The sequence below is a fragment of the Cetorhinus maximus genome, chromosome 3 (genome assembly GCF_964194155.1).
Source record: "Cetorhinus maximus chromosome 3, sCetMax3.hap1.1, whole genome shotgun sequence".
Classification (NCBI taxonomy): Eukaryota; Metazoa; Chordata; class Chondrichthyes; order Lamniformes; family Cetorhinidae; genus Cetorhinus; species Cetorhinus maximus.
This window is the reverse complement of record NC_135881.1, coordinates 68,185,285-68,208,471: the sequence shown is the minus strand read 5'-3', so window position 1 is coordinate 68,208,471 and position 23,187 is coordinate 68,185,285. Positions and strand designations below refer to the sequence as shown.

Sequence of the window (23,187 nt, the reverse complement as noted above, 5' to 3'; positions counted from 1 at the left end):
TAATCTCCATCATTGACCCATATAATATAAAGTCCCCTTTGGTGTCCCGATCTACAAACTTGAGCTCTCAAGTTCATTTGTTCTTGGTTTTTTTTTGCCATTTCTAGGCTGCTCTTTCCTCTATGTCTCAACCAAACATGCCCCCTCCACCTCCACCTTTCCACCAGGACTTTGGTGATCTTGGCTTCCATTCAGCATTATTCTTCAGTCTGCCTTCCGTTCTGTTGCCATCCCCCCCCCCCACCCCCAATCCAGAATTGCAATATTAATGGTCCCTCTCTGCTTTTCCTTTTTATACTCTGTGCCATGACTAGTCTGCCACTTACAGCTGGTTTGCTCAAAACAGTAACTTCAACTGTAGCAGCTTCCTCTCCCCTCTGATAGTGGCAGATCTTTAAACCATCTTGACCGTGCTGTTTAACCACCTGTCAAAATCTCCAGTTCCAGTCCATTTCTTCCTCCACTTATTATAAAACCTTCTGAAAACCCTTCCTAATCATTTCCTTCACAAACTTAGTCCTTTATTCTGTAAAGCGCTTTGGGATGCTTTCTGTGTCAATACTGCTGTAAAAGCAAGTTGTACGAAGCTAAGTTAAATATTCTAGCAACCTCTACTGACGCAAACTGGGTACTGTAACAATAAGATGGATTACATGTTTTGCCAATGTAATCCTCCAGAAAGGACATCAGCTCTTATTTGCAGGATTTTTAATCTTTGTGCTCTAATGATGGTAGTATGCCTGTAAACCTGAATACAAACATTAGATAACCCAATTAAGAATTTAATTTAACTGTTAGTGCATTTTTGGTAATGATCCTGCCGGATATGTTTTTTTATGATGGATTTAGTAATCTGTTCCACAGTTCTTCTATTATGTATGGGATTGGTTCACATTACTAGGCATTGCCCTACTTTCAGTATCCAGTTGCAAATGATTAATTGTGTAGCAGGTGTTGGTCCTTAGCAGTTTGAATGTACAGACAGCAGAGCGGATTACGTGTGTGGAGAGGAGAGCATCAGATGCTTTAAGAACTAAATAAAATCATTGCTTGTAAAGAGGGAAATCTTCCATTTTAAGCTAGATGAAGAGTCTAGTCCATTTATTTAGCACAAGCGAAATGGCAAATATGAGTGAGGAGCAATCAAAAAGCTTAATTGACCATTGCTGAAAGTGTTTGTTGACTTTTTGCTCCCATCTGTTACTATATTTATGGCCAAGCTCTCCATGCTTGACCTCCCACTGTGAATCACTACTTGAATGCTTATTGGTGACAATTTAATGGATTTGAAGTAAATTCAATTTTTGTGTGCTTTTTGACCAAACGTAGCTTGTTTTATTGTACAGTTACACTTGTTTTTCCACTTAGATTTGTTTTCCATTATTTGTGAATTGGGGCGATTTCAGAAGATCAAAGACTGGTAGAGGCAATTCTTTATTGTTGCTGTGCTTCTTTTTGAAGGTTGTTACTGTTGTACTGATATATATTTTGTTTTAAACACCTGGGTCTCTAAGTATGGACAGTAGTACTGACAATACTCCAGTAAAAGGCCAATGCTTGACCTGGGATGAAAATGATGACAAAATATCTTTCAAAGTTTTTAATTTTGTATGGATATCCAGAGAAGTTTAAATTGTAGAATACTGCAACAAGTTCTATATAACACGTTATCTGATCAATTAATTGTCAGGTGGTTTTTCTAATGTTTTATTTGGGAAATAGTAATGTATGTTTTTGGGAACCCAGCAATTTTTTTAAAACACGTAATCACAAAATTTGCTCTCAAAAAATCAGAAGAGGCAAACTCAGTTCATTTTTGAATATTTAATATTTAAAATAATGTAGTAGTGTAGTATAATGTTCTCAAGAAAGAATCTTGAAACTTGCATTTATTTAGCAACTGTTCATGGGTTTCCAAAAAAAACCCTCAAGTGCACCTCACATGGAATATTACATAGGTAAGTGCAACTCATAAATGACAACTGATGAATGAATGAATGAAGTTAATGTTGTTGGTTTATTGAAAAAGGGATATTGGCCAGGATGCCAGGAAAACTCTGTTCTTTTTGAATATTGCAATGGGATCTATAATGCCCTTCTGAACCCTTAATTCTAAATAAAATGCGTTTTTATTGTTTACAGGATCTACAAAACTTAACTGGATTCTTCTGTGAATTTAGTATCTGGCTTGTGATCCGTTCATTATCGTAAAGTGTTTTTCTAAAATAAAATTTCTGTGGTAGCTTTAAAAACAAGTGATTCAGATATCAACCAGACATTGAGAGTTATAAAAATAGAACATGCTGGAAATGCTCAGGAGGTCAGGAAGCATCTGTGGTGAGAGAAACAGAGTTAATGTTTCAGGTCGATGACCTTTCATCATTTTCTGTCTTTATTTCAGATTTCCAGCAAATGCAGTAGTTAAACATTAAGATTTGTTTCCTTTCACTCCTCCAATCTTTCTTCCTTTCAAAAATGAATGCATAAGAAATTATGAATCTCTGCTTGTATCCAAAATGCATGAAATTTTACACTGGAGATGTTTCAACAGATTCCTCGGTTCAAGCTTGACTAATATAAAACAGGAGGTATCTCTCTACCCACTTGATTGTTAAACAATAAAACTCCCAGACCTAATTATTTAGTTTGTAACATGAAAGAACTATTAATTTAAAAAGAATTAAAATGATTACATTTTGTATAACAACGATCTTATATGTAAATCTATCCCCCACTTTTCAGTCTGTAGTGACTATCCAAATTAGCAAAAGAGGTTACTGTGTTCATGTGATCTCTGAATAGCTACTGCTTGAGTAGGGATATAACTTTGTATTGCATGCTGATTTTCTTACTTGGCCACTCATGTCACTTTTTCAAGATTCAGCATGATTTTTACATCTCAGGAATTGGTGCATAAAATTGTGATACATTCCTGTGTTTCTGAATATTTGTGAAAGGCAAGGTTAGAAAACAGTTTAGAAAATATTTCTTTCCTCAAAGGGGAACTAATGATTAGAACAAGCTGCTATTACTTATCTAATTGCTGTAATGGGAAGATGGTACCATTAAGCAGTCAAGTAGTTTGAGATCGCAGGGTAATTTTCTGACTTCATAATCTCTATGAGATACCTTGCCTGCTGGCATGCATATTAGATATGAATTTTCTGACCATTCATTTAAACAACCAGAATATCATGCACCAAAATATCTGATATGCATCCTGTCTACTGAGGCTCCTTACTGGGAATGAAAATTACCTCAAATACACTCGTGGACCTTTTAATTTGGATCTATTTTGTAGATTTCAAACTTCATGGCATGTTAATCTCTTTTTAGAGAAAGTAGTTAGATATTTTAAAAAATGATTGAATTCTGCTGTCGGTTTTTGCCCCTCCATCCCTTCACCCTTGAAGTGGCACTTCATAGAAATTATGAAGTAGCACATGGCACTGAGATATTGTTCCATGGATGATTGTGGCTCTCTAGTACTTTAACTAAATAGCCATTTTATGAGCAGGATGGTGACAATTGCTGGGCAGTTCACCATGAAGGCTATTGCAGCTGAACTAGTCAGTGTGACTCAGTGGAAGTGCACTCACTTCTGAGTTAGAAGGTTGTGAGTTTGAGCCCGAGTGAGGCACTTGAGTACATAATTTAGGCATTGTCGTGTAGTACTGAGGGAGGCTCTCATATGACATTAATCTGAGGCCCATCTATCCTCTGAGCCAAATGTAAAAAATAATACTTGAAGAAGAATAGGGTAGCTCTCCCAATGTCCTGCGCAACATTTATTCTCAACCAACACTACCATAAACACATTATCTGGTCATTGTCCCATTTCTTTTTGTGTTCAAATTGGTTGTAATGCTGCACACATTACAGCAGTGACCACAGTTCAATTGTAGTTTATTAGCTGTAAAGCACTTTGGGATATCCTGATGTCATGAAATACACTGCAAAATTCTTTTGTTGCTATTACTTAGTGAAGCATAATATAGTGCTTTCACTTGGTGAACTGGTAGTGGTTAGGGGTGGGTGGGAACTTGCAAACATTTTTAAGTGAGAATACGTAGTTTAATGATCCGCCATATAACAAAATAATATCTTATTCATGGGAGGCTTTTACACCCTATCTTCAAGCTATGAAATTTGCATGCCTTGAATCAGGGACCAATGTGCTGGAATGTGAATGAATTTAATCAGGAAGGAATTACTGAAAGGAAAATCTGAAAGCTGGCCAGCTGTGTAACCCAGAATTCATTTAATTTAATTAAATCTAGTGGAAGAATTTTTAAGATGAGCAACCTAATCTTTAAGAAGTTACAATTCACTCATTAATGAGAGCAAAGGTCTTTGACAATGGAGAGAGAATTCTGACTTGTGCTTTATTTGATTAAAGAGCAGGAGGGAGAGTCGTGTCCATGGCGATATCAATCTTAAGTAAATGATATGATTCTGAAGACTTAGATCCCCAGGAAAATCAATTCTATTTTTCAAAAATTCAGCAATGAACTTTCTGGATCTGATTATAATCTGTCTTTGAATCAAGGTGCATTTATCAATTGGACACATCAAAATGAAGTAGGAAATAACACACTACCTTGAAAAATGTAATTATCTGCAATAAAGATCAAGAAAGCCATTAAGACTATGGTTTTTATTTGTTTTAATATATTAAGGTGCTGAGTGATTGAGCAGTCTAGTTTTGTAAAGAAGATGGAGAACATGAATTTAGTATTGTTACTGTTGAATTCCCTTTCTTTAAAGAAACAATATTTGGCTTAGTGTTAACTTTTTCACATTCATACCGAAACTAAATTCGAAGTGCATCTTCCACAGTTGTACTCCAGCACCCTAAATAAGACAGAATGATGTGGCAATTATTAATCTTGCAGTATCTATTGTACTAGAAGGGAATGTTTTGATTGCAAACTTTCCTATCTCAGTGCAGTACTGAGCACTTATACATGTGTTTTTCTGTCCTGTTCTCACACTCCAGCCTCATCCCAGAGGTCATCTGGAGAACTGTGACCACTGTTTACCTCTTCCCTCCCCAAAAAAAGAAAAGGAGATTTAACGCTAATCATTATTTGTTCATGGGTTTTAAGTGTCACTGGAAAGGCCAGCATTTGTTGTAATCACTTATTGTCCTTGAGAAGGTGACAGTGAGCTGCCTTTCTGAGTTGCTGCAGTCCATTTGGTACTAAGAAATGTTCCAGATTTTTAAGAACAAAATACTGCGGGTGCTGGAAATCTGAAACAAAAACAGAAAATGCTGGAAAAATTCAGCAGGTCTGACAGCATCTGTGGAAAGAGAAACAGAGTTGACGTTTCGAGTCCGTATGACTCTTCAGAGCTCTTCTGTTAGCTTTGAAGAAGAGTCATACAGACGCAAAACGTCAACTCTGTTTCTCTTTCCACAGATGCTGTCAGACCTGAATTTTTCCAGCATTTTCTGTTTTTGTTACAGATTTTTAACCCTGTGACAGTGAAGTATTGGCAATATAGTTTCAAGTCAGGTGTGTGGTTTAGAGGGGAACTTGCAGGTGGTGGTGTTTCCAAGCGTATGTGTAGTAGAAGTCGCAAGTTTGGGAGGTGCTCCCAAAGGAGCCTTGGTGAGTTGCTGCAGTGCATCTTGTAGATGGTGCACACTGCTGTCACTGTGCATTGGTGGTGGAGGGAGTGAATGAAGGTGTTGGATGGGTTGCCAATCAAACAGGCTGCTTTGTCCTGGATGTTGAGTTTCTTGAGTGTTGTTGGAGCTGCACTCATCCAGGCAAGTGTAGAGTATTCCATCACGCTCCTGACTTGTGCCGTGTAGATGGTGGACAAGCTTTAGGGAGATAAAAATGGGGGAAATGAAGATACCAGATGAATAAGTTGTTTTCTTTTCAAAATCAGACTTTTCGTGATTGCTAGGCAATCTTGATAGATTTAAACAGAAACAAAACGTACTACAGATGCTGAAGATGTGAAATTAAAATTGAAATTGCTGGCAACACTCAGCAGATTAGGCACCATCTATGGAGAAAGAAAGGTACACTAACATTTCAGGCCAATGAGCATCCATAAACCTGAAATGTTAACCCTACCTTCCTCTCCATATATGTTGCCAGAACTGCTGAATATTTTCAGTTTTAATCTTGATGCATTATTTGGGTTTTAGAAGATCTTGTAAGCTGGCTCTATTTTCTTAGGTATTGAAAACATCATGAAACTCAGGAAGCCATTGTTAGAGCACAATTATTTGTGATGGAAGCATCATTGCAAAGCAGTTAGCAATTTGCAACAACACTGGAGATGCTTGAGAATGTCAGAGTTGGGCCTCAAGCTCAGTCTGGATTTCAATGGTGTTTTTCTTGGCAAAAGACTGTTTACATCACAGTTATGTAACATTGCATGGAGTATAACTACACCTTTCACACTGACTTTCCACAGTGTTCAGTTGCTCTGTTGTATTTCCTGGACATTCCAAGTTTCCAAATTGAATAACTGAGAAATCTAAATCTTTTGTTTGCTGAGATGCAGGCGTGCTTCCCGACATCACCACGCATCATTCCGATCTTCAGTTCGGTGGGTGAGCACCAGAGTTGGCTGCATGCCCGCCGAACTGTCAAAGGCCTATTAAGGCCATTTAAATAGTAATTGAAATAATTAACAGGGCTGCCCTTTCCAACCTTAAGGTTGATGGGCAGGCGAAGAGCCCAGGCGGCCTTCACATTTTTCATGGAACCTCATCTACAGGCGGGATGAGGTTTCATGAAGGGATTATAAATGTAATAAAAATGTTTATTAAAATCCATTGACATGTCCCAGCTCCTGTGACACATGAGGGGACATGTCTGAATATTTTTTTTTACTTTATTTCAATTTTTCATATGCAAAGTAATCTCCCTGAGGCAGCTCCATGCCTCAAGGGGATTTCTGCGCTGTTCCGCGTGCATGCGCGCAAAAGAGCATAAGCCCTGACTCTCCCTCCTCCCCCCCCCACCTGCACAGGGAGTGCTCAGCGTGCGGTGCGCAGCTGATCGCAGGTGGCGATCGACTGCGTGCCCGCTCCTGCACAGGCCACCCGACGGGGAGAAAATTCTCCCCCTGGAGTTTAACTAGCTTAAAACAGTTTGCCAGTGCAAAGCCCTGATATGGGCAAGGGTTGGGTGTTAAATTGGGTCAGCACAGAAAACAGCTACGGGTATCGCAGTGGGTGGTTAACCTGTGCTGTTCAATGCATTGCAGGCAGGATGTTAAATTTACCACTGTCTCTCCTGTTAACACAAGAAGGCCACACATGATGGCTGCCGATATCTGTCTGTGCATGCGCACTTGGCTGTGCATGCGCAGAATCCTATGTCGTCATTTGCAGGAGACAGTGCTGGTTGGAGGGCGTTCACCTAGTTTCTGGGCACAGTGGCGGGTGGGCAGTCAGGGCGTGGCTTCCCCACAGGGGAGGCTTCTGATTTCGAGGATCGGGCTGGGGAGGGAAGGGAAGCTTCTGATCCCTGAAGCCACTCACTCAGTTTCTGAGCCCTGTGGCGGGTGGGCAGGCAGTTGGAGTGTGGCCTCCCCACAGTTTCTGGGGCAAGGGAGGGAAGGCTTCGGTGGTCCTGTATCCAGTGATGGCTGCAATTCCATTTGCAGCTCTGGGACTTGTTTCTCCCAGCAAAGCACATTTAAGCACCAACTGGCAAGCAAATGATGGAGTACAGGCTTAATTGGAAACCGTCCCTTCCACACCACTGAGATATGCTGCTGTGACAAAATGGTTTATTGGAAGAAGGGTGCCTTCCCAAAAGAATAGGGAAAAAAAAAGCAAGAAAATTGTTAAGAAAATCAAATGGGATAAACAAAATCGTGGGACACCTGAGAGATTCTGCTGCTGGCGATGTAATATTTGCAACTCCAGGGCCAGTGGTCACCACGTAAGTGCTGCACATTGCCCCGATAAAGATGGCGGCCACACATACAATTATGCACGCACCGTGTTGGCAGCAAACACAGCCTTAAATTAATGCTGCTTTATGATTTCCATGATTTCTGTGTGTGACTAATAATTAGTGCGGTTAGTACTGGCTTCCTGTTGCAATCATCCAAATCTGCAGAAGATCTGATACTGTGAGTGGCTGCCACTACTTAAGGGTAGCCTAAGCCTTTTTAAAGGGGATCTATATTGTGGTTGCTGGAAGTGGTGGTCAGGAAGTGAATTGATTTTTCAAGAAGTTTGTTAAGGTGGCTGAACCCATGAGAGACCCCGCACCAAAATTTTCTGATAATGCACTGGAATCTTGGTGCAAGTGCTGGAGACAAAAAGAGACTTCTTATATCTGCTGGGACGAACGGGACCCTTGAAGCTCAAGAGGCAGTGGGAGGAAGTTGTAATAAAGGTCAATATCATGAGTATAGGTCCAAGGAAATGGATGTAGTGCAGGAAGAAATTTAATTAATCTCTAGGTGAATGTGTTCAATCTTCCTTTCTGCCAGGTATGACTCCAACCAGTGGAGAGCCCACCCCCCCACCCCCCCGATTCCCATTGACTCCGGTTTTGCTAGGGTTCCTTGTTGTCACACTCGGTCAAATGCTGCCTTGACATCAAAGGCAGTCACTCTCACCTCACCTCTGGAGTTTGCTCTTTTGTCCATATTTGAACCTAGGCTGTAATGAAGTCAGGAGCTGAGTGGCCCCTGAGGAACCCAAACTGAGCATCAGTGATCAGGTTATTGTTAAGCAAGTGCCACTTGTTAGTATTTTTGATGATCCCTTCCATCGCTTTACTGATGGAGAGTAGACTGGGGCGGTAATTGGCTGGGTTGGTTTTGTCCTGCTCTTTGTGTACAGAGCATATCTGGACAATTTCCCACATTGCTGAGGAGATTCCCATGTTGTAGCACCTGCAGATACCACTTCAGATACCAACACTGCGCAGAGGTCAGGAGGAATGAGGATTCTGCATTTCGTAAAAACTGAACAAAAGTGTGGAGGAGCCCTGGCAGAGGAAAGGATACTGCAGGCGCCAGCTCACAAGAAGGCAAGGTCATATCCTAGCTGTGCTGCAGAGGATTCAAGTAAAGACTTCAAGAGCCCAGTTTACAGAAAAATAAAGACTTGCATTTATTTCGCGCTTACCATGACCACTGAATGTCCCAAAGTGCTTTACAGTCAATTAATTATTTTTGAAGTGTAGTCACCATTATAATGTCAGAAATACAGCAAAGACTCACAAACAGCAATGTGGTAATGTCTACATATTCTGTTTTTGTGATGTTGATTGAGGGACAAATATTGACCAGGGCATGGGGGGTAACTCCCCTGCTCCTTTTCAGAGTAGTACCATGGAATCTTTTATGCTCATCTGAGGGCAATTGAGGCCTCAGTTTAACATCTTATTTGAAAGATGGCAGCTCTGAATGCAGCACTCCCTCAGTACTGCACTGGAGTGTCAGCCTAGATTGTTGTGCTCAAGGCCTGGAGTGATACTCGACTTTCTGTCTGAGGCAAGAGTGCTACTAACTGAACCACAGCTGACACCATTATTATTCCATCACACTCCTGACTTGTACCTTGTATGTAGCTGGTGGAAAGGCTCTTTGGAGTCAGAAGGTGAGCTACTTCCTGCCGAATATCCAAATTCTTACCTGCTCTTGTAACCACAGTATTTATTTGGCTTGTCTAGTTAATTTCTGATCAGTGTTGATGGTAGGAGATTCAGTGATGGTAATCCCACTGAATGTCGAGGGGAGGTGACTAGATTCTGTCTTGTTGGCGATGGTCATTACCTGGCACTTGTGTGTTACTTGCCATTTTTCAGTCCAGACTGCATCATGCAGCACCTGAAGTTGCAGACCAGCTGCACCCTCAGAGAGTAGAATCTCTTTTCTGTTGATGAATATCGCCAAGAATAAAACAGAAGCATTCAAGGCATTGTGCATGCAGTCAGTGGAACCTTGAATCTTTGGGAAGGGCAGTCTGTGCAAAACCTCACACTTGCTCACCTTGCTTGACCCTGGCAAGAGAAAATAAGATGCATGCGTTTCTCTTGGTATACAGACCCTCAGTGGTATCCATTGTATTGCGGTGGACTGAAAACTGTGAGACGATGCTTATATCTCCAGCAGCATCTTCAAAGGAACCAGAGTCAACACAATCTAGAACCATAGTTACCTTGCCCAGCCACGGTCATTGCTGTCCTTGCCTTGCTTTTTAGGTTGCAGTTCTGGCTGCAGCAGTTGACTGATTTCAGGCACAGCCTCTTGTAAACTGAAATCTTCTCGTGCACTGGTCATTGCTGAAGTTGAGGTAAGAGAATTGCACCCTAAAGACCCTCGATAGACGTGGCATGTATTAAGTGCCCACTTCCTCACTACTCTTCCAGCTGCTCCTGTAAAATGCCTTGGGACATGTTATCATGTTAAAGGCATTGTATAAATATAAATTGTTACTGTGTGGCCTCTCCACATTCTTTGTCATGCTCAATTCCCAAAGGATGTTCAATCAAACCATCCATGTCAAGAAGTAAATCTCTCCAGCACTGTATTTTAAACGACACAAAATACTGCATGACCAGGCAGACCAATCCCTTTAGAGGCCTACATAAACTGTAGCCAAGTGTAAGAAACCTCCAGAAATGTATACAATAGCACCAACAGCCAGAAGAAATAATCCATATCTAACTTGTAAGTACTCGTTGAACCATTTAAGTAGTGCTGGTTGGGTTGTGGGTTGCTGGGATGGTCTGGTAGTCCTTCATATCATTTAACGTCATGTTAAGCTGTATGTTTATGTCAGGGTGTTGGCTATAGTGGGGAATTGCAAAATGGCAGTCATAACTTCAAATCGCCATCCAACTTGTTAAGGCATTGGTCTGGAGTTATTTGGAAAGAATCCCAGTCCACAGTAATTGTTCTATCCCTCTTGGTTACATTATTGAGCTAATCATCGGTATTTTCATGGAATACAGCAATTCTCCCTGTTTCAGGTATTTGATTACTGTGCCTGCAACAAGTAAGTTGACTTGGCTCTAAACTTCAATTATCAACTGTGTCATCTTGGAAGCAACATGCCCACAAAGATGATAAGTCTTTATATCCCTAATAGATCGAACCATAAATGTATTTACATATAATCCGATGTAAAGCATTCCCTTCAGCTACCTAGATTGTATTGTCGTGGTTTAATTCTTTCAGGAGGAAATAATTGATGTATGAGTCATTAACAGTACCCCAATCACTGCTATTATCCAAGGCAAAGACTATACTACATGACAGCTGTTAGACACAATGGGCTTCAGCTCTGCATTCAAAGTCTATTTTAAACATGGTGCACTAAAGAATACTTAAAAAGGCCACACTTGTTAGAAATTGTGCTCCTTCGTAGTACTTTCTTCTCATGCTCACCACAAAGGACAGCTTGCAGGAGCTTTGTTAAGGAAAATCACTTGGATATTGTTGCTATGGGGCAAAGAATGATCCCTTATACAATTAGGATTTGAGTCAATAATAATATAGCCTATTGACTCCTTTGCTCAAACTCTCTAGATTGACAGAGAAAAACAGTGTTGCCAAACTTTCTTGATCAGAGCATATAATACTGAAGATAATGCAAAAGCAAAAGTGGACAAGCAGATTAGATAGCAATATATTATTTAACTTCTACCATTAGATTATGATGACCATTTCTTGCTTAGCAATAACCTGTTCACTGATGTCCAGTTTGGGTTCCGCCAGGGCCACTCAGCTCCTGGCCTCATTATAGCCTTGGTTCAAACATGGACGAAAAAGCTGAACTCCCGAGGTGAGTTGAGAGTGACTGCCCTTGGCATCAAGGCTGCATTTGACAGAGTGTGGCATCAAGGAACTCTAGTAAAACTGGAGTTGGTGGGAATCGGGGGGAAAACTCTCTGCTGGTTGGAGTCACACCCAGCACAGAGGAAGATGCTTGTGATTGTTGGAGGTCAATCACCTCAGCTCCAGGACATCACTGCAGGAGTTCCTCAGGGTAGTTTCTTCAGCCCAAGCATCTTCAGCTGCTTCATCAATGATCTTCCTTCCATCATAAGGTCAGCAGTGGGGATGTTCACTGATGATTGCACAATGTTCACCATTCGCAACTCCTCAGATACTTAAGCAGTCCATGACCAAATGCAGCAAGACCCAGTTAATATCCAGGCTTGGGCTGAAAAGTGGCAACTAACACTCACGCCACACAAGTGTCAGGCAATGACCATCTCCAACAAGAGAGAATCCAACCATCACCCATTGACATTCAATGACATTATCATCACTGAATCCCGCAATATCAACATCCTGGGGGTTACTATTGACCAGAAACTGAACTGGACTAGGCGTATAAATTCTGTGGCTACAAGAGCATATCAGAGGATAGGAACCCTGCGACGAGTAACTCACCTCCTGACTCCCTAAAGCCTGTCCACCATCTACAAGGCACGAGTCAGGAATGTGATGGAATACTCCCCACTTGCCTGGATGCGTGCAGTTCCCACAACACTCGAGAAGCCTGATACCGTCCAGGAAAAAATAGCCCGCTTGATTGGCACCCCATCCACAAACATTAACTCTCTCCACCACCAACGCACAGTAGCAGCAGTGTGTACCATCTACAAGTTGCACTGCAGGAATTCACCAAGGCTCCTTCGACAGCACCTTCCAAACCCATGACCACTACCATCCAGAAGGACAAGGGCAGCAGATAGATGGGAGCATCAGCACCTGGATGTTCCCCTCCAAGTCACTCACCATCCTGACTTGGAAATATATCACCGTTCCTTCACTGTCGCTGGGTCAAAATCCTGGAACTCCTTTCCTGACAACACTGTGGGTGTACCTGGGGGAGGTGGGACCAGGACAAACTGGATGGGTTACACTGGGCAGGACCGGGACTGATGTCCTCGGGGGAACATTTGCTAGAGTGGCTGGGGAGGGTCTAAACTAAAATGGCAGGGGGATGGGAACCTATGCAAGGAGTCAGAGGTAGAGGAATCAAAGACAAGAACAAAAGACAGAAAGGGGAACAAGAAAAGTGATAGGCAGAGAAATCAAGGGCAAGAATCAAACAGGGCCTCAGTGAAAAATAGTGGGAACAGGACAAGTAATGTTAAAAAGACAAGCCTTAAGGCTTTGTGCCTTAGTGCGAGGAGCATTCGCAATAAAGTGGATTAATTAACTGCGCAAATAGATGTAAACAGGTATGATATATTCGGGATTACGGAGACATGGGTGCAGGGTGACCAGGGATGGGAACTGAACATCCAGGGGGAATTCAGTATTTAAGAAGGACAGACAAAAAGGAAATGGCGGTGGAGTTGCATTGCTGGTTAAAGAGGAAATTAATGCAAAAGTGAGGAAAGATATTAGCTCCGACGATGTAGAATCTGTATGGGTAGAGCTGAGAAACACTAAGGGGCAAAAAACATTAGTGGGGGTTGTATATAGACCCCCCAAACTGTAGTGGTGATGTTGGGATTGGCATTAAACAGGAAATTAGAGACGCATGCAATAAAGGAACATCTGTACTTATGGGTGACTTTAATATGCATATAGATTGGGCAAATCAAATTAGTAACAATGTCGTAGAGGAGGAATTCCTGGAGTGTATACGGGATGGTTTTCTGGACCAATACATTGAGGAACCAACGAGAGGACAGGCCATCCTCGACTGGGTATTGTGTAATGAGAAAGGAGTAATTGGCAATCTAGTTGTGCGAGGCCCCTTGGGGATGAGTGACCATAATATGATAGAATTCTTCATCAAGATAGAGAGTGATGTAGTTGATTCTGAGACTAGGGTCCTGAATCTTAATAAAGGAAACTACAATGGTATGAGGCGCGAGTTAGCTATGATGGCTTGGAAACGTTATTTAAAGGGATGACGGTGGATAGGCAATGGCAAACATTCAAAGAGCGCATGGGTGAACTGCAACAATTGTTTATTCCTGTCTGGCTCAAAAGTAAAACAGGAAAGGTGGCCAAACCATGGCTTACAAGAGAAATTAGAGATAGTATTAGATGCAAGGAAGAGGCATACAAATTGGCCAGAAAAAACAACAGACCTGAAGATTGGGAGCACTTTCGAATTCATCAAAGGAGGACCAAGAGATTGATTAAGAGGGGGGAAAATAGAATAAGAGAGTAAGCTTGCAGGGAACATAAAAACTGACTGTAAAAGTTTCTATTGGTATGTGAAAAGAAAAAGATTGGTGAAGACAAACGTAGGTCCCTCACAGTCAGAAACAGGGGAATTTATAATGGAGAATGGGAGACTTATAAAGAAGGCAAAGGCACATGGGATACAGGGTAATTTGATAAGGTGGATTCAAAATTGGCTTAGTTGTAGGAGGCAGAGGGTGATGACAGAAGGATGCTTTAGTGACTGGAAGTCAGTGTCCAGTGGCTAACCACAGGGATCTGTGCTGGGTCCCCTATTATTTGTCATTTATATAAGCGACATAGATGACTATATGGGGAGTAGGATTAGTAAGTTTGCGGATGACACAAAGATTGGCCGGGTGGTTAACAGTGAGGTTGAGTGTCTTGGGCTACAGGAAGATATAGACGGGATGGTCAAATGGGCAGGTAAATGGCAGATAGAATTAAACCCTGAAAAGTGTGAGGTGATACACTTTGGAAGGAGTAAATTGACAAGGAAGTATTCAATGAATGGTATGGCACTGGGAAGTTTTGAGGAGCAAAGGGATCTTGGTGTGTGTGTCCATAGATCTCTGAAGGCAGAGGGGCATGTTAGTGGGGTGGTGAAAAAGGCATATGGGACACTTGCCTTTGTCAATCGAGGCATAGATTTCAAAAGTAGGGAGGTCATGTTGGAGTTGTATAGAATCTTAGTGAGGCCACAGCTGGAGTACTGTGTGCAGTTCTGGTCGCCACATTATAGGAAGGATGTGATTGCACTGGAGGGTGTGCAGAGGAGATCCACCAGGATGTTGCCTGGGATGAAACATTTAAGTTATGAAGAGAGGTTGGATAGACTTGGGTTGTTTACATTGGAGCAGAGAGGACTGAGGGGCGACCTGATCAAGGTGTATAAGATTATGAGGGGCATGGACAGGGTGGATAGGGAGCAGCTGTTCCCCTTAGTTAAAGGGTCAGTCACAAAGGGGCATAAGTTCAAGGTGAGGGGCAGGAGGTTTAGGGGGGACGTGAGGAAAAACCTTTTTACCCAGAGGGTGGTGACGGTCTGGAATGCACTGCCTGGGAGGGTGGTGGAGGCGGGTTGCCTCACATTCTTTAAAAAGTACCTGAATAAGCACTTGGCACATCATTACATGAGAACAAAGAAATGGCTGACCAACTAACTACATACTATGGTCCTGTCTTCACAAAGGAGGACATTAAGAACATACCAGAAATGTTGGGGAACACAGGATTTAGAGAGAGGGAGGAACTGAAAGAAATCAGTATTAGTAGGGAAATGGTGTTGGGGAAATTGATGGGATTAAAGGCCGACAAATCCCCGGGGCCTGATAATCCACATCCCAGAGTATTTAAGGAAGTGGCCCTAGAAATAGTGGATGCATTGGTGGTCATCTTCCGAGATTCTACAGACTCTGGAACAGTTCCTACAGATTGGAGGGTAGCTAATGTAACCCCACTATTTAAAAAGGGAGGTAGAGAGAAAACAGGGAATTATAGACCAGTCTGCCTGACGTCGGTAGTGGGGAAAATTTTAGATTCCATTGTAAAAGATTTAATAGCTGAGCACGTGGAAAACAGTGGCAGAATCGGACAGAGTCAGCATGGATTTACGAAAGGGAAATCATGCTTGACAAATCTACTGGAATTTTTCAAGGATGTAACTAGTAGAGTTGATGAGGGAGAGCCAGTGGATGTGGTTTATTTGGACTTTCAGAAGGCTTTCGACAAAGTCCCACAAAAGAGATTGGCGTGTAAAATTAAAGCGCATGGGATTGGGGGTAGTGTATTGAGATGGATAGAAAACTGGTTGGCAGACAGGAAACAAAGAGTAGGAATAAACGGGCCTCTTTCCAAATGGCAGGCAGTGACTAGTGGGGTACCGCAGGGATCAGTGCTGGGACCCCGGTTATTCACAATATATATTAATGATTTAGATGAGGGAATTAAATGTAATATCTCCAAATTTGCAGATGACGCAAAGCTGGGTGGGAGGGTGAGCTGTGAGGAGGATGCAGAGATGCTGCAGTGTGATTTGGACAAGCTGAGTGAGTGGGCAAATGCATGGCAGATGCAGTATAATGTGGATAAATGTGAGGTTATCCACTTAGGCAGCAAAAACAGGAAGGCAGATTATTATCTGAATGGCTATAAATTGAGAGAGGGGAATGTGCAACGAGACCTGGGTATCCTTGTACACCAGTTGCTGAAGGTAAGCATGTGGGTGTAGCAGGCGGTAAAGAAGGCAAATGGTATGTTGGCCTTCATAGCCAGAGGATTCGAGTGCAGGAACAGGGATGTCTTGCTGCAATTGTACAGGGCCTTGGTGAGACCACACCTGGAATATTGTGTGCAGTTTGGTCTCTTTACCTGAGGAAGGATGTTCTTGCTATAGAGGGAGTGCAGCAAAGGTTTACCCGACTGATTCCTGGGATTGCGGGACTGACATATGTGGAGAGATTGAGTCGATTAGGATGATATTCGCTGGAGTTCAGAAGAATGAGGGAGGATCTCATAGAAACCTATAAAATTCTAACAGGACTAGACAGGGTAGATGCAGGAAGGATGTTCCCGATGGTGGGGGAGTCCAGAACCAGGGGTCACAGTCTGAGGATACGGGGTAGACCATTTAGGACTGAGATGAGGAGAAATTTCTTCACCCGGAGAGTGGTGAGCCAGTGGAATTCGTTACCACAGAAAGTAGTTGAGACCAAAACATTGTATGCTTTCAAGAAGGAGTTGGATATAGCTGTTGGGGCGAAAGGGAACAAAGGATATGAGGAGAAAGCGGGAGCAGGCTATTGAGTTGGATGATTAGCCTTGATCATAATGAAAGGTGGAGCAGGCTCGAAGGACCGAATAGCCTACTCCTGCTCCTAGTTTCTATGTTTCTAAATGTGATGCCATCACAAAACACATTTTTCCTTTTGCTCCCCTTTCATCATTCCAAGCTGACTGTTCTCTCTGTTACACCCTGGTCTACTCCTTAATCATTCCCATCATCCCCTCCCTTTCCCACAGCAGCTTCCTATGCAAGCACAGGAGACGCAACACCTGCCCTTTTAATTCCTCCCTTCTCACTGTTGTCAAGAATATTTGGTTCATAATTTATATATTTTAGAACATAACTTTTAGGTTGGAGGTTAAAAGGTTAATGGCAGAGAAATGGGAGCATCTGATGGGGAAACTGGTAATTATCCTGAAGTAAAGGCAATTCAAACAAGCTTGGAGTTTACACTTGAAATGTTGGGGCTATATTGACTTAAGAGGTTAACATCTAGAAAGGTGGAACTGGAGACATGACTTCTGCAGTTATTCTATTAAAATGGTAATTTATTCATGGGATTTCCCAGAATTAAGGAAAACTTTGGAATTCAAAGGTAGGTATTTTGCGTTTCTACCAGGGGAAAGGCAGTATATGTCAAATTGTCATGGAGATTGGTGGAGTTTAGGGAGATTCTCTGGTTTCAATTTATCTGGGTGTTTGCTGAGACTTTTTTAGTTGCAGCTTGGACTTTTTGTATGGTGCAGCTCACTGAGTGAAGATAGCCAAAGTAAATGACAGTAAGTTAGACCTGCACTGTAAGCAGAGAAAAAGCTAACTTCATCATTCGCCATGTGGAATGCAGGCCGGGTTTTAATCTTAATTTGGATTTCTTATGGGGAAAGAAGCTGGAAGATTGCCTAGTTTGAAACTAGTGAGACCAGGATGCCCTCCAGATGAACTTTGCAAAGACAGAGTGGGACTGGATAGCCCGAGTGGTTAATGTCAGATGTCTATCCCCAACATCCTGTATGCAGTGACTTGAGATGTTTAATGACCTCACTTGAACGTTCAAGGCCAGTGAATGTATCTTCACTTTCCATATCTCACCAACTGTACCACTTGCCTCGCACACTGCTCAATATGCCACATACCCATCACTCTCCTGCCCTTCAATCTCTATTAGTTGGCCCTCATGTGAAACATTCATTAGCTTCACATCATCCTCACAATGAGCATTGCTGCAAGCCTTACACCCACACTTCACAGCATGGGTATTGCCAACCACTCAACTATGACAGGCACATCACTTAAATACATTGCACCACACTCAGACACACTTTCTTCTTTCTTGTAGGAGAAACTGGTGCATAACTAGAGGCAGTAGCACATTATCAGCAGAAGACAGTCACAGAGACAGTGGTCGCCATAATTGGAATGGCCATGACTGAGGTCATCAGCAGTGTTGTCGTTGAAACAATTGAAGTGAAGGCATCTTCATAACTAATCCTCCTCCTCACGTATCACTTTCCCCTCATCCCACAATCTTTACTGATTTGCAAGTTGCAGATGGTGTAAAAGAGCACATCTGCTCCGCCCCTCACTCCCTTCTGCTCAATACCCTTGTGCCTTTCTCCTTACAGACACCCAAGACCTACAACCTGGTCAGGTAGTGGTAGAAGAGTAAGAGGTGGAACAACAAGAAGACCATGATGAACAAGAAACATCGTCACTTAGTCACACTTGCACCAGTAGCCCAGGTACTGATACTGTGGGTACATAAGAGGATAGCTTAAAGGTGGAGCCCACATATGAGACACTGGGCACAAATGCCCTGCAGACAGGACAGGAGTCAAGGGTAAAATTGATGCTAGCTTGATGGAGCTTAAAGTTGCACATGGGTCCTGCATAGGACTTAGTTGAGGATCGTGATGAGGTGGCCTACAGCAAAAGACTGACAGGTGTTATTTTTATTCTTGGGGTGTGGAAATCATTGGCTTGGCCAGTATTTATTTCCCATCCTTAATTTCCTTTGGGAAGGTGGTGGTGAGCTGCTGCAGTCCATGTAGAATAGGTACACCCACAGTGCTGTTACAAAAGGAGCTCCAGGATTTTGAACCAGTGATAGTGAAGGAACGGTGAGATAGTTCCAAGTCAGGATGGTGAGTGGCTTGGAGGGGAACTTGCAGGTGGTGGTGTTCCCATGCATCTGCTTCCCTTGTGCTTCTAGCTGGTGGAGGTCATGGGTTTGGAAGGCGCTGTCGAAAGATCCTTGGTGAGTTGTGGCAGTGCATCTTTTTAGATGGCATACACTGCTGCTACTGTGCGTCGATGGTGGAGGGAGTGAATGTTAAAGGTGGTGGATAGGGTACCAATTAAGTGGACTGCTTTGTTCTGGATGGTGTTGAGCTTTTTGAGTGTTGTTGGAGTTGCACTCATCCAGGCAAGTGGAGAGTGTTCCATTGCACTCCTGACTTGAGCCAGCGTTTCAGGAGAGGACCAGGAAAACGTTTCAAAGACCCTCTGAAGCTCTCCTTGAAGCATGGCAGCATTGACTTAAATGACTGGCAGATGTTCCCTGTGTGCAAGCTAACCCTCTTACCAAAATGGTGTTATGTGTAGCTAGCACCAGAAGTATGCGTGCATGACACACATGCCATTTTCGAGGTAGAACTGCACTTGTAGGAGCCAAATTTCATAACCTCCATGTTTGAGTTGCATGTTGCAAGTAACTTCTGTTTTGCTAAACAGTCAGAATATATTTCAAAGCGTGGGCCAATTTTCCACATCAATTTATTCATACCGCTGAAGTGGCCTGCCATCTGAGGGCATACTTTTGAATTTGTATTGAATTTATAGAGTGGTATATTATGTCAACTTGTGTTGCACAAAAATAGCTATGGCTGGAGATGTGGATGCTAAATGGGTGTTTGAATCCCGTCCACAACTAATATTTGTGGCAAATCTCTGCTGTTTCTGAGAGAGTCATATTGCTACTTATTGCACCCGAAGCCTGAGAACAATTAAAATACCATCATCCATTCAATCTTGGGGTGTTTTCATTTATGACTGTCTTTCGATGAAGATTTTTCTGCACCTTGCTCTCTCAGGGCACCACATACAATGGGCTTGCCTGAATAGTCCTTGTTTAGGTCAGTGCATATCATTGTTGACTGAGCTGGGTCACCCAATTGCCTATGATGGAGTGTCATCTTGTCTACCATAGAAGATTATTCCACTATTCTTTTCATCTTCAGTGACTGATTGTTATCTTGGAAGCTCTTAATTTATTTAGCTTATGAAAGAAAATTACCCAAAGGGGAAGCCTCTTCTATTACTGCCACGATACTAGCTACTATTATAACAATAAATTGCATAGATAATAGCACCCTTTTAATGTCAAAAAATTGGGGATGGAAAATAAATGGAGAGTTAGAGGTGACACATTAACTTGATTGAAATATGGAGTTTTGGTTCTTGGATAGATAAATCGCAAATAGGCAGATGATTAGATTTTCATGCATTATTTCAAAATCACATTATTTTCAAATCTTTGCAAATGTTTATTTAGAATGGGGTAATGATTTGCTATGAGAGTCCTGCTGAGTCCAAACCGCAGTAAAAATTATCTAATTTAATTAACGTTGTCACAGTCTGCGTGTTTCATGTAGGCTAACAGGATCTAGAGCGAACAGATGGAAAATATATTTCTTATTGTTGGAGTAGGATGTAATCTGTACAAAAGTTTAATACAAAGTATATATGAAGCAATGTTCTGAACAATCAAGTGTGCCAGATTAAGTGTCATATAAAAAGAAGAAACCGGTGTTTATCCTGTTGGCCCCACCTATTCCTGTTTTAACAATTTCCGCATCAATTTTTCCAATGCTTTTCTCCGGATTATAAAGCCAATACTGTATTATTATGTAAACAGGCTTTAGTCAAAACTTTAGTCAAAGCAAACTGAATTTGTGATGGCCATAATCTTAATCAGATGTATATGGTGTTTCTTCAGTGGCTCTTGGTTGTAACCCTTTAAATATGTTTCTTGCTGTGCTTTGTGATAATCTTCCCACTGTTTTGGCAAGAACTTGGCCTGTTGTATCAGGCCTTTTACGCTTGACAACTTTTGAGTGTATTTTATGCATATCCTTTTCCTGTGAATATTCTTTCCTGAATCAAAAGCAATAATTGTTCTGACCTGAGTATGCATTTAGGTTAACATGTCCTTAATGCTGAAATACAATGATATTTGTCATGCATTAATTGCTAAATATTAGAATTTCTCCAGTAGTTTTGGTGACATTACACTTGAGCATGTCTATCCATAAGACAACAGTTCAGATTACAGGACAAACAATTCAGTGATGGTTCATGAGACTTAATTTTGACATTGCTTTTGCACCTGTTCTGATCCAGAGCCATGCAAAATAACCTGGTATGAATACGTAACTGATTTTATATATTGCTCTGCCTATCATACTCAGTCCATCCTGTGCATGTCACTTGTCTCAGATCTTTCTATTTCTTGAATATAATATTGTTTGTAAATGTAGGCACTCTTGGTCCAGGAATAACTCTATTGTATCGTCAGTCCATAATTAAAGAAATGGCAGTGGAAAACTGGTCATCACAGTGCACAATGAATTGTATGTTTTCTTTTACAGAAGCCAAAAGCACTATGTGAATTGTTTATAGAATGACATATATGTTCTGACATTTTGCTTTGGTTTTGTATTAAAAGATTATGTTGGGAAATATTCTGCAATTTTTTCAAAGGACAATACTCTCTGAGGTATAAAAATAAAACAAACTTTAGAGAACTTATTAAAATTTGGTTTTTATTGAATACAGTTACACTGAAATTCATACAGTCAAGGAAGTGGAATAAGTCATAAATCATGGATAGTTTTATTACATGCTGATAAAGAAATGTAAGTATGAAAAGCAAACCAGATTCAAGGCCTGGTGGAGTCACTCGGTTAAAAGTTGCGGGAGGTGAGAGTAGACATTACCTTCCCCTTCCTGGAAGAATATTTTTGTGTTGCTGAGATGATCGTTTACAACATGATCTGTAAAAACCATGATTACCATTCCGGAACTTGGGATGAAACCTAAACCAGCCTGTGTATTTTTGATTTGGATTGCAAGCCAATGTAACTACAGAGGGTTAGGAGGAACCAAATATATCTTGTGAGCATTTCAATTTGAGATATGACTGAGGTGATCCAACTCTTTACATCAGGCCATCTTGATACTGATAGTGTAGTCCGCATTGGGAAGATTTTGAAATTTAAGAATCCTGACATATTGGAGCAAATTTCTGGTGCTTACTGTAGAAAATATTAGCTGTCAAACCTCCTGCAGTAAGATCCTTTTCATTTACAGACAACTTGCTGTAAAAATTTTCACATAAATAGCACGCTGACCTATCCAAACTTGTTTCCAAGAATTCTTATCACCAATTGATCTGGCGTCCCAGCTTTCACATTTATTATTTAACTTCTTATCCAGTTGGAAGTTTCAGGAAGAAAATTATAAAACCAGATAATTCATGCTAAAAGCATGGATGTTTTTGTTTTGCTGCTCAGTTCTGACCTATTGGACATGTAATTGAAACTATGTTTGATGTGAAAATCTCATGTTAGCTGTTACCATTCGTGCACCTTGATTCCAGAAACTGTCCAGTTGAAATGAGGTTAATAAGTTGTTCGATGGATGCTATGCAAGGGTATGCTTTGAATTATGAATAGTCCCATGAAAGGAAAGTGTAACATAATACAGTACTTTGCTAAGCAGCTGAAGTTAATGCATATCAAAATACTTCTGCTTGAGTTTGGCATGTTTGTTGCCGATTTGTTATCCTCTCTTCAGCAATGCATGAAATGAGTAAGGAAAATTAGGATTCACAAGAAGGAAAAGCACTGTTAAAAGAAAATTTGAAGAACTGCTGTGACAATTAAATTCAAATTTAAAATAGGCATGGACCTAATTAAGAATCCCTGGCTTAGAAATGGTTCTTTAAATTGCTTCCAACATAGCCAGTGAACTGTTTATAAGAGCTTTGAAATGATGATTGACAGCATCAAACTTCTATGCTATGAATACCTTACAGTTGGAGTAAGGCTTCCTGATGGTGCTTACCTATTAAAGGAAATCTGTTTAAGGATATTCATCCTGCTTAATCATTGTACTTATGTGCAAAGTGAGTTAAATGAATTTGTTGTTATTGACTAATTTTATTAACTGATGTGCAATATGCATTA

General features: G+C 41.4%; 1 protein-coding gene across 4 annotated transcripts in view; it reads left to right on the top strand.

Annotated features, from left to right (window-relative positions):
- The window catches only part of ctnnal1 (catenin (cadherin-associated protein), alpha-like 1), a 395,162-nt gene that overhangs the window by 104,067 nt on the left and 267,908 nt on the right, over positions 1 to 23,187 (top strand). Inside the window, exon 2 of one of the 4 annotated variants that reach the window (XM_078538520.1) lies at positions 18,565 to 18,681. The exons of the other annotated variants lie outside the window; for them this stretch is intronic. Coding sequence (XP_078394646.1) covers positions 18,631 to 18,681 — 51 coding nt within the window. The 5' untranslated portion in view covers positions 18,565 to 18,630. The remainder of the gene's footprint in view (positions 1 to 18,564; positions 18,682 to 23,187) is intronic. 4 annotated transcript variants of the gene reach the window in all.